This window comes from Leptidea sinapis, chromosome 18, assembly GCF_905404315.1.
Source record: "Leptidea sinapis chromosome 18, ilLepSina1.1, whole genome shotgun sequence".
Lineage (NCBI taxonomy): Eukaryota > Metazoa > Arthropoda > Insecta > Lepidoptera > Pieridae > Leptidea > Leptidea sinapis.
The window spans coordinates 11080202-11092764 of NC_066282.1; the positions used below are offsets into that span (position 1 = coordinate 11080202).

General features: G+C 37.0%; 1 protein-coding gene across 2 annotated transcripts in view; it reads right to left on the reverse strand.

Moving 5' to 3' along the window:
- The window catches only part of LOC126969524 (uncharacterized phosphotransferase YvkC-like), a 38934-nt gene that overhangs the window by 9333 nt on the left and 17038 nt on the right, over window positions 1-12563 (reverse strand). Inside the window, exons 11-15 of one of the 2 annotated variants that reach the window (XM_050814989.1) lie at window positions 11319-11460; window positions 10632-10779; window positions 8687-8953; window positions 1938-2072; window positions 875-1024 (exon numbers count right to left, since the gene is read on the reverse strand). In XM_050814989.1, the coding sequence (XP_050670946.1) occupies window positions 875-1024; window positions 1938-2072; window positions 8687-8953; window positions 10632-10779; window positions 11319-11460 (842 nt within the window). Of the gene's footprint in view, window positions 1-874; window positions 1025-1937; window positions 2073-2444; window positions 2614-8686; window positions 8954-10631; window positions 10780-11318; window positions 11461-12563 lie in introns of those variants that run through there. The other variant, XM_050814990.1, reaches the window with a different exon arrangement.

Here is a 12563-nt window from a genome sequence, read left to right on the forward strand (position 1 = left end):
TTTTTTTTATGGAATAGGAGGACAAACGAGCGTACGGGTCACCTGGTGTTAAGTGATCACCGCCGCCCACACTCTCCTGCAACACCAGAGGAATCACAAGAGCGTTGCCGGCCTTTAAGGAAGGTGTACGCGCTTTTCTTGAAGGTACCCATGTCGTATCGTCCCGGAAACACCGCACAAGGAAGCTCATTCCACAGCTTCGTGGTACGAGGAAGAAAGCTCCTTGAAAACCGCACTGTGGAGGACCGCCACACATCCAGATGGTGGGGATGATATCGTAACTTGTGGCGTGTCGTGCGAAGGTGAAATTCGGCGGCAGGAATCAGGTTGAACAGCTCTTCGGAACACTCCCCGTGATAAATGCGGTAGAAGACACACAATGAAGCGACGTCTCTACGCAACGCCAAGTGATCCAGCCGTTCACAGAGTACTGGGTCCCCGACAATTCGAGCTGCTCTGCGTTGCACGCGGTCAAATGGATCGAGCTGATACTGGGGTGCGCCAGACCAGAGATGACAGCAATACTCCATGTGAGGCCGGACCTGCGCTTTGTAGAGCGCTAGAATGTGGGCCGGCTTGAAGTATTGCCGTGCTCTATTTATGACGCCCAGTTTCTTTGAAGCCAGTTTGGCTTTGCCCTCCAGATGGCCACGGAATTAGCAATTGCTCGAGATTTCGAGACCCAGTATTCCGATACTAGGCGAGGCTTTAAGGGAAGTGTTCTCGAAGAGCGGTGATACGGCAAATGGGGTTTTTTTAGTGGTAAACGCGCAAACTTGAGTCTTTATTTATTTGACCAACTGTGTATAAAACACTAGCAAACCAGTTACTAATAATTCAGGTATATATAATTAGTTAATATGTTAATACTCACATTATAGGACATGAGTGCACTTCTGCAATGTGTAGCCAGCATTGTGCTGTCATAACCATCGCCATTGCTTGGTGTCAACTTCCTGATGCCGGCCTCTAAGGTTCGTATTATCAGGTCGTATGTCAGAGCTGTGAACGGCTTCGGTAGAACCTGAAAAGGATACTCAGTGTGAATAAAATAAACTAGGAACCTACAACGTTGAATCAGGAAGGACAGGTCGAGATAGGTTCATATTATGTATTCGAAAAAAGTGTTGTTCAATAATCAGTAAATAATGAAAAATATGTTCATTTAATAAGTAGGTATGGATATGTTAACGGCTCACTGGAAATAGTACCTTTACTTAAATGCGTCTTCTAAGTTTACTCGTTAGACACTTAGGCCTTATCTAACAAACGATTTCTTTATTTAATATAAAGTTATTAAAGTTTTAAGAAACAACTACTTAGTACTACGTGCTCACTCGCGTCGTCAAGTCGCGGGTATCAGCTAGTGACGAATAAAATTAGGGATTTTGCCAATTCTGAAACTCAAACCCCAAAATTTGTTATTTGATATATTTACTTTTTAATCTTCGTAATTACTAAGAATGAGTGAAATAGAACAGTCTTTAGTTGCAATTAATTTGCAACTTATCGCAAAATAGAACGACATAACATTTTGATCTTATTAATATTTTTTTTTTTATAAAATGATTTTATTGATAAAAATGATACTTTATGAGAAAAAATTCAATCTTAGGCCATAAGCAATAGATGTTAGATTCCATAATTTGATATTAAAATTTGTGGTATATTTTGGCACGACCATCAATTACCAATTTCAAATTAAATACGATTGCGTCATTTACAGTACTTTCTGTACACTAATTTATCACCAGATCGGTCAAGCTATTTTTATATATTATATATTTTATATATTATAGTACAATTTGTGTCAGTCATTACAGAAATATATTGACAAAATAAAATTACCAGCAAAGCCTGCAGATTAATATAGTAGCTTAGATAACATTGTTTTTAAAATCAGAAACACTATTGACATTAAAATTATAGCAACATACCTCTCCCGTATTAGCAAATGTAGACAATTCATCATCAGCCATGATGGGTGTGTCAAATTCATGGAGTAACTCTTCTTCACTCCATCTTTCCAACGATGTAATGGGTCGTGCTTGTAACAAATATATCACACCATCCTACAAAAATTAAGGATATAACTAATGTCAATTATAGATTATAATACGGTAATAGTTATTTATGCAACTGTTGTGTAATAAGGGGTATTAAAACACGAAGGCGAAGCCGAGTGTGATAAAAGTATCACGTGAGCATGTTTTAATCCTAATTATCAAAAGTTGCATACAAGACTTTATCTACACCCATATTATGAATGAAGAGTGTTGTAATTAAATTCAGTACAACATTACAACACTCGTTTGGATGATGTAATGGTTACTAGGACTGGCTTTTTAACGTTAGCAGTAAGCTAACTAAAAGCTAGTTGTTTCAGAATCTATAAAAGAGGATTTAATGCATGGGTGTAGATAAAATAATTTGACATTCACGTTATATAGTTGTTATATGTTCAGAAAAACAACTCCAAGATAACAATTAATATGTCAAATGAAATACAATGACATGATTTGAATATTATGTTAATAATGTGTCTCAACACTGGTCTTAACGAAAGTAACTCATAGATTGTAATGTTCAGCGAAGCATTGCTGAGAACTCCATCTGAAACAAATATTAGTTCTCCCATAATACCATCTTTGTGCTGCATAAGAGGGCTATTCGCGCTATTTAGGTCCTAACAACTCTTTTTCGCAAGCGAAAAAGAGATAACTCTAATTTGCTAATTTGCTAGGTAGCTTCTGCATACGGGCGACAATAGCTCGCGAACAACACAGACAGTGCTTCGTAGTTCGTAACTGCGCGAGTAGATGTGCCTGTTGAGTGATGACTCATAACTAGACAAGTCCAGTTGAGTAAGTGTTGGGGTTAAATATTTCGTAGTTATCGATAATGTTTAAATTCTTTTGATATTTTTTTTTTTGTTGTTCCTACCTATGCTGGTAATTAACTTATTATTGTTTTTAGTATTGATTGTTAGGTAAAAATTTTTTGAAACTTTGTGTATATAAGAATATACGTTAGGCAGGCCAATATTGTTATGTAATTTAGTGAGATTTGTAAACATTGGGGTATTGTATGAATATTTTACCGCTTTATTTTGGATAACTTGTAGCTTTTTAAAATTGGTATTACATGTACTGCTCCATACGGGACATGCGTAGGTTATACAGGGACGGACTAGGGTACGATAAATACTTATTTTAGTTTGGCTGCTTAGACAAGATTTTCTGTTGAAGACTGGAATTAGAGCGTTTATGGCCTTTATACCTTTTTGGCAAAATCTTGAAGTGTTCGCTGTCCAGTTGAGTGTTTTACCTAAGGTAATACCTAAGTATTTAACTGACTTGCTCCAAGGAATTTGGTAGTCATCGACCTTAATTTGACGTGTAGGTAGTTTGCGTTTTCTAGTGAAAAGTATCGCTTCTGTTTTTGACGTGTTTATTTTAAGTTTCCATCTTTTGAAATAGGCAAGAAGTAGGTCTATTGATAATTGGAGCCGGCTAACTATTAAATCTATATCGTTTGATGAGGTAAAGGACGCTGTATCATTAGCAAAGCATGCGATGTTTGTGTGGTTTTGTATGGGGATGTCATTTACAAAGATAAGAAACAGATAAGGTCCCAGGATGGAGCCCTGAGGGACTCCAGCAGGTACAGATTTTGGAGATGAAGAGTTTTCACCAACATGAACTATAAAATTTCTTTCAGTCAAGTACGATTTTATTAATTTCGCAAGCATAATGGGAGTATCTAGGCTAATCAGTTTACTCAGTAATGCATCGTGCCAAACTGTGTCAAAAGCCTTTTCGATGTCCAGGAGGAACATTCCAGTCGACTTGTTTAGATTTAAGTTGTGTGTCACATATTCAGTAACCCGCGCTAGTTGTTGAACAGTTGAGTGACCTCTCCGGAAACCAAACTGCTCGTCCAATAGCTTACTTTCTGTAGCTTTTAACAACCTAGTGAAAACAACTTTTTCAAATAATTTACCCAGAGAAGGAAGTAAACTAATGGGCCGGTAGGATCTAGGATCCGAAGAAATTTTGCCGGGCTTGTGTATTGCAATCACTTTCGCTGTTTTCCAGATCGTAGGGAAATATGTCAGTAATAAACAAGCGTTGAAGATTTTAGAGAGCAACACTATGCACTTTTGAGGTATGTTTTTGATGAGGAGATTTGTTATATCATCAGGACCTGGTGCTTTTCGAGTTTTTAGTTTAGATATATATTCTCTAACTTCAAGTGGACGGACAAGGGTCGTGGTGAGTTTTTCAAGAGGTTGATTATCTAAAGCAGCTACAGAACAGTCGACTGTTGCCTGCTCCTCACTGCACCAGTTATGAGTTAAAAGCATGTTGCTGAGAAAAGAATCTGCAAGAGTATTACACTGGTCTTGTTTGCTGGTTGTCAAAGTGCCATCACATCTTTTAAGAGTAGGAATTGGTGGGAAATTATTCGATTTTAAGCTTTTGATCACTCGCCACAGGTCAGAATTAGGATTATCTACTTTGCCGAGTTTTTTGCTCCAAGCGTTATCATGGATTGTCTTTAAGGCGTAATTGATATCAAACTGTAGTTTACGTACTTTGAGTTTTAACAAGTGACGCACGGCAATATCATTTTCAGCAGCAGCATATCTGCGGAGTCGAATTTTTTGTTGTATAAGTCTTTTTACACGCCGTGGCAAAGCTGGCATACTCCAAGGTTTGACAACAATTATTGGTACAGATTCATTTCTTGCAGCTAGTATGGTGTTTTGAAAGTCGCTTATGGCTAGATCAATTTCAGTAGTAGTTTTATATATAGAGGAAGAAAGGTTTATGTTACTGTTTAGAATTTGACGATATTTTGTCCAGTCTGCTTTTGAGAAATTATATTTCGTGATAGGTCTACGAGTAATGACTTTATTGAACTTAGCAAAAACCGGAAAATGGTTAGAAGACAGAGCAGGTATTGTGCATATGTTGTCAATGTGGTTAAAATTTTTTGAAAGTAGGAGGTCGGGGGTAGATGGGATTATGTTAGTATGATAATGTACTAAAGTTGGGTCTTGAGGACTATTGATTACGAACTCGCTATCTAACATGTGATGATAAAGTGTATTGCCACGTGAATTTAAGGTGCCTGGTGACCAGTAGGGGCTTGGCATTCAGGTCACCCATGATTAAAACTTGAGTTCCACAAGCTAAAATTGCATTAAGGTCACTTGTAAGCAGCAGTTTGTTAGGAGACTGATAAGCAGATATAACTGCTATGTTAGTTTTTGGTAGTTGAATTAGAATACCAACTGCTTCAAGATTTGTAGTAGTTGGAATTGGCAATGTACTATGTGGGATGTCGGATCTAACTAATATTGCGACACCCTGTCCAGTTCCACTACAATGTTTATCTTGCCGATAGCAATAGAACCCCGGTATGTTTAATGTTAAGCGGTGAGTCAATCGTGTTTCGCAGAGAGCTATTATATCAACATTTAACACACTTACTGCTAGGTCCGCGAGTTCTTGCTGTTTTTTATGGACACCGTCAGCGTTCCAATATAATAGTTGAAGACAGGAATTCTTGTCAGACATAATGGCCAAGGTGCTTCAAAATCAAAATAACTTTTTCCATAAAAGTTTTGCAACCGGAAAATTCATTCTTGATATCCTTGAGTGTATTTAGTATATCTAATATTTCGCCTGTAGCTTCATCGTGATTTTGTCCCATGATGGTAGATTTTCGACTGGATTTCTCTCGCTCAATTTGGTGTAAGACGGAAGAGGTTTGCTTGGAATTCTGTTGAGGTGAATCCATAGGACCATGATTTACTTCGGTGAAGACGGTATGGGTTTCCACGCGTTGTGCCTTTTGTTTTCCAGTAATTTGCGCCCATGATGGTGTTGTTTGCGAACATGTTATTAACGGTGTATCAGCAGTTTTAACGATTGACAAACGTATCTTTTCTCTCTGAGTTTGAATTCCGTCCAGATATTTTAGCCTCGCCGGGCATTGTGAGTAATTTGCTGGGTGGCTTTACTTACAATTACAGCAGTGAGCTGGATCATCTCTGTTGGTTTTTGGACATTCCCAAGTTGGATGAGCTAAAGGGCATTTTACACATCTTGGAGGTCTATTACAATTCTTAGAAGCGTGACCAAAATCCTGACATCGAAAGCATTGCGTGCCTGTTTTATTCTTCGGTTTGTATTTTTCTATTGAGACAACACAGTTCTGGATGTATTTTATTTGTTTGAATTTGCGTATGTCGCTTCCAGTAGGTAGCTGAATAAGTAATGGAGGGCATTCAGTAGCGCGAAGTGTTTTCATTTCAGTCATCGTAATTCCAGCAAAACCTAATGACGCTAGTTCAGTGGGTAGAGTGTCATGAATAAATTTTGGCAGCCCTTTGATGACCGCTTTGGGAAGTTTCTCTTCTTTTCTGGAAAAGGTGTGAAATACAACATTTTCTTTAGAGAGGCCCTCTTTGAGTCGTTGATGACCTTGTGTCGAATAACACTGCACCTTTACTATATTGCGGCCTCTGATCTGCAAATGAAAACTTTTCTCGTACTTCTCGATTACATCTTTAATCTTCTTGCAGCTCCAATCACCCAACAGTTCAATCAAAATGGGTGGAACTTGCATGGGTGACTTTTTATGTGAGGCTTTTTTAAATGTATCTGTAACTCCATCGTCAACTGGAAGTTTGTTAAAGCGATTGCTGATTTCAGTTTCACTTCCCTTTTCAGACGTGTCCTTAGAGGTGGTGAACTTTTTAGGCTGCTGCCATTGGTCTCTGAGAGAAGGCAAGTCTTCACGAGGTCTCTTGGTGGCTAGGTTTGGAATTGACGAAGATCTGTTCAAAAATCTGTCCATAATAACGACATTAAAATTATCGATAGGCTATCCCCCATCACTATATCTTTAATCCGGTCTGAACCAGAACGCAATTCACTATAACTTAACGTACGTGCGATCACTAGAGGAGACCGAGCGCGAATGCCATATTGATGATGCCACATTGATGATATTAAATATTTATATATAAAATAATAAAAATATAGAATAATAAAAACCAAAATGTATCTACGATAAGGGTCCCATTTTTACAATTTTACCAACAACGGCTCCCAAAAAGTTATAAGATTACAATTATTATTTTTTGTATCTTATATTATTAATGAATGTCTTTTTGTTTAGGGTTTATTACAATAAAGTAACGGGAGAAGAAGAAAATGATCCATTGATTCTTCTGCAGTTAGCAAGGAATATACTGAAAAAACTCCTACGTAAATAATACCACTCACTGTCTACATCCGCTACCTACCCTAAAACTTGTTTTAGTAGTTTGATAGTTCAGCTACCTATATACGCACTTGTTTATTAAAAATTATTACATTCACTGCAACAATTACTCTTTACATACGTTCCTAAAATATTCTACCTCGATCATCTCGCTACAGACAGCATCAATATTTTGTTATTTCTGTACGTTAATCTATGATCGGCTTGGCGGCGATCGGCGTTGTCATGGCAACATATTTATTTTGATAGATACATAATGAAATCAAATAAAATGTTATAATTCATGATTTCTTAACTGTGGTATGTAATTCTATGATTTTTTTATACTTTCGTATCATCAGTGCATCTTTCCATAACACAAGACGGCATTTTAATGTTGTACCTATATCAAATTGTAAGCAATTCTGTCAACAACAAACGCGTGTGTACCGTTTCCGTATCGAGAGAGCGACTACGACCAAAGGAACCAATTGACTCAATTTAGGAGATTGATTTTCGGTGCGCTAGTGACATATCTACCTCTTTTAATACTATAATATCATTGGGTCCTAAAGAATCATTCAGAGAAAAATTGAATGAATTTTGACTGTTTGCACCTCAATAAATTCTTGATAATGTTCTGTACGTTCATAAGCACATTAAGGAATTCGCTAGAAACTGCGACAATCATAATATTAACACGAGGAACAAACATAAACATGTTAAGTCTATTACTGGGTTAAGTCGAGTATGTAAGTCTTTTATTGGGCGCTATATATGCTTTCACAACAAGATCCCAAAAAATGTACAAAGCAAATGTGTTATAAAATTTAAAATAAATGATGAAAAATGTTTGTTTTTTCTTTATTATGGAAACGGAGGACAAACAAGCGTACGGGTCACCAGTGATCACCGCTGCATTCATATCACCGTCACATACTCTTGCAACACCAGAGGAATCACAAGACCGTTGTCGACCTTTAAGGAAGGTGTACGCGCATTTTTTGAAGGTACCCATATCGTATCGTCCGGGAAATATCGCACAAGGAAGCTCATTACACAGCTTTGTAGTACATGCAAAAAAGTCCCTTGAAAACTGCACTGTGGAGAACCACCACACATCCATCTGAATGTGTGGTGGTCCTCCACAGTGTATGTGCCACCACCTGGTGGGGTTGATACCCTAACTTATGGCGTGTCGTGCGAAGTTGGAATTCGGTGGCAGGAATCAGGTTAAACAGTTCTTCGGAACACTCCCCGTGATAAATGCGGTAGAAGACACACAATGAAGCGACGTCTCTATGCAACACCAAGTGATCTAGCCGTTCACAGAGCACTAACACAATAAGTAATCTCTTATCCTATTTGGAAAAAAAAAAAAATATAAATGTAAGAATAAATGAAATACCTTAGTAAGAGCCCATTCAATATCTCTACCGGCGCCCCAAAGTTCATCTTGTTGAACACCAATACGAGCTAGTTTCAGTATTTCATCATCCAACAGACAAGCTGTATTTCTTTCAACTTCAGAAACGCTTTCTTCGTCAACTCCCGTGCCAGAAGCAACAATTCGACTGCTTTTCGAACCAAGTTTGATTTCCATAACAGACAGTTCATTATGTATATCCCTTTTCACAATCATTGTATCCGGTTCAACTGATCCAGATACTACGCTCTAGAAAAAAGAGATTTTTAAAAATAACTTCTCGAATTCTCATGGTTTTGACAAGATACCTACAATATATATATAATATAATATACTATATAGGTACTAGCGTTTTCTTCAAACGATTTCTCGGTGTGAGTACCTACTCGTACTAGTTTCTGACCATTCGGAGGTCCTTCATCCCTGACGCAGTTTGGTAGTCTTCTACGTCGACTAAGGATCGGGACCCTCTGGAGTCTACGAAATTCGAAGCGAGTGCGGCAAAAGCTACATTGGTGAAACAGGACGCAACATAAAAACCAGACTCACTGAGCACATCCGCAGTGTACGTAAGTTAGAGAGCAACATCTCGGCAGTGGCAGAGCATGCCCTAAACTCCGACACGTCATATTATATAAGGCTCGATAAGGTGAAAGTATTGGGTCGCGATAAAAACTTTGTGTCACGCAAGCTGCTGGAAGACATAGAAATCGACCGTCGACCTAATTTTAATAGAGACAAGACCTCCGAAACCATGGCCAGAAACGAGTCGCTACCCACACCGATAAATGTGGGTAAAGCCGTATTAATTAGTTAACAATGTCTCACGAAAGTTTTTAATAATTTAATTGCTAGCGTATCGATGAACAAAGTGTGCAAGAGAGAACTTCTCTATACTAAAAGACAGAAAAGGAAAGCGAATGTATTGTTATTGGAACCGATTTTGATTGACTAGTTGTAAACAGCCACGTTTGGAATTACTATTTTAATAATAAACTAACGCACTCATTGATATGGGACTGTCAGTTAGTCTATACTTTGGTATATTTTAAGTCTATCTTTAAACGTAACAATTTCATGTCATTTTGGTCAGCGATGAACTCCTACACCACTGAACCGATTTTAATCAAAATTTACACACGGTGCGCAGTTTGATCCAATCCATCAGAGATAGATAGTTTTTCTATCTAAAATGATAATTCTATGAGATACATTTTTGACGCGCACTTTGACAGTTCTGTTGTGACATCTTTTTATTACAAGAACACGGAAAAAAGAAATAATTATTGTAATGTTTGAAATCTACAAACGTAACTAAGAAAAATATTTTAAATTGATATGAACATATCTGGAAACTTAAACATTCTTGAATCGTGTTTACTACCTCGTTAAATATTAGAGCTCAAGACAATTTTAGACTTATGTGTGCTGTGTATAAATATCATTTGACGCTCTCTTAGATAAAGGATTAGTCTCCGCTGCGGTTCAACTAGATACCGCACTACCTTAAAACAAAAGCGTTTTTATTACAGCAACTATTTGATTTTGATTCTCTCAATTTTGTTCCGTTGACATAATGTGGAACCGGTACTGTCGATGGCGATCTCTCGCTCTAACATTAACTTAATATCGTGCTCTTTCAATGTTTGCTATTCGCTATCAGTTAGTTACATCAATGAATATTCTGTTGTTAAGAATTTTTTGAGAAAAAACTAATAATATGAGTTTCTTAACGAACAATTATATTATAATTGTTGGGATTTCTCGAAATAAATCCACTCAGACACTCTAGGCAGTTCTATCAAGAATTATTATTTATTTATTGATATAATACCAGATGTTTTATTTAGACGTATTTCTTAACGTTTATATAGTTATAGTATATTATAATAGTTAGCCTGTTCGTTTTAGCCTTCATTCAACTCACCTCACCAAGTCCATAGTTAGCTGTAATAAGAATTCTAGAAGGATCGCCAGCATCTGGGTGTCGTGTGAACATGACACCAGCGGCTCGCGGCTCAACTAAGGCTTGGACAACCACAGCACCTCCACATTCACAGACTTGCCCGTTTTGTCTTATGTAAAAAAGTAATGATAGATATTTATTATTTAAGTCTTGATTATGAGATTAATCTACGTAAGCATATAAATGAATTTCTTAGTAATATAACGATATTTACAAATCAGGCACAAATATAGATTGATTTCTTCTGTTTACTACGACGCTAGGTCGAATTTTCCAGAAAATATACAAAATATTTGTAAAATAAAGCATTGTGTAACAAAGGTGACGTGTTAAACGTATATAACATACTGTAGAAAAAAAACAATTAGTCCCTTTGTTTTTATTGCGCCCGTTCTACTCAAGACGCATTTTTTTGTGTTTCTCTCAGAATCCACACACGCTAGTGTGGATTCTGACTTTCAAGTAGTGCAGGGCTAAAAACAGAGACGCAAAGTTTTACTGTCGATTGCTGACATAAATTTATACTACGTGTATTGGGAGAGTACCTAGCAATATCCTTTTGGGTCATCGTACAAACTACTAGGCATATTACAAAGAAATTACAAAGACCATTATAATATGATAAGTATCTATATCGTTAGTACTTACCTCCGATAATAAGCACTTGTGAAAGAGAACATTGATGCCCAGCACTTGACAACAGCTTTTAAAATGTCTTCATCACTTTGACAACCCAGTACTGTGTCATTCTGTCCGGCAGCCGACAGAGCTTCGCTGTCCTCACCAACAGCTGGTAACAGCAAACTTTATAGTAAATCAAAAGTATTTTAATAACCCACTTATATTGTTATCGAGTTGGTGTTTGTGTTACAAGTCTGGGCGGTTTACATATAATTAATGTCGACTTTGGAAGTATTAAAGCGCAGGAAGTCCCAATTTGTGAATACAGTTAACAAAGAAGCATTTAACGTAAATTTGTCAAAAACATCAGTCTCCGAGAAAAACCCATAGAGACAGGGAGTGGGCTTTGAGAAAAACTGTAGCTAAGGCTCAAGAAGTAGAACCGGAAATCAAAAGAGGAAGACTACCTACAAAAATAAGAAATGCTCATAAGACAGAGCTTTACGAACGTCCTGTTGTGGGGGTAACGCAAAAGGGTTATATTATCTACAAAAAAAAAGATGGCATCAAAAATATAACTTGTTAAAAAAACCAGGTCTCCCAACTCAGTTCTTCTACCGTAAAAAGTTGTGAGATCCATTTATTACAAAGTTGGTCAATAAATTTTGTAATAATAATGTGTCTTCATGTTCTATGTTTCAGAGCTCTTTATAAAAGAACTCAAAACATACATTTGATCAGATATTTAATTTCTTGATTATAAATTGGAAAAAATCATTCTGTAAATCATGTCTGCTAAAAGTTTAATAAAACACTATTTTTGAATTTTCAAAAAAATTACTTTTGAATGAATGAACCGATTTTCACGCGGTTGTGTGTGTGTATGTATGGATGTATGTAAACCTCTTATAACTTTTGAACGGCTCGACCGATTTCATCGCGGTTGGTGCCCTTCGAAAGGGATTGACCAAACTTGAATACAATTTTGACCGATTCGGACAGGTATATTTTAATAAATCTCAAAAAAACTACGAAATTATTCTTTTCATATGATTTTTTTTTTTTTGGAATAACTTTATAACGGCTTTACCGATCGATGCCAAGCTATTCAGCTCGTTGATCGTCGACAAGCCGGTCATAATCGGTTCATTCGTTCGTAAGTTATCGTTGACAAAAGAAAACCGAAAAAAGTGTTTTTTCGGATTTACTTCGAAATTCCGAGTTCGATCAATTTGAATCTCAAAGATTCTTTATCAGGCTTAAAAATGTCGT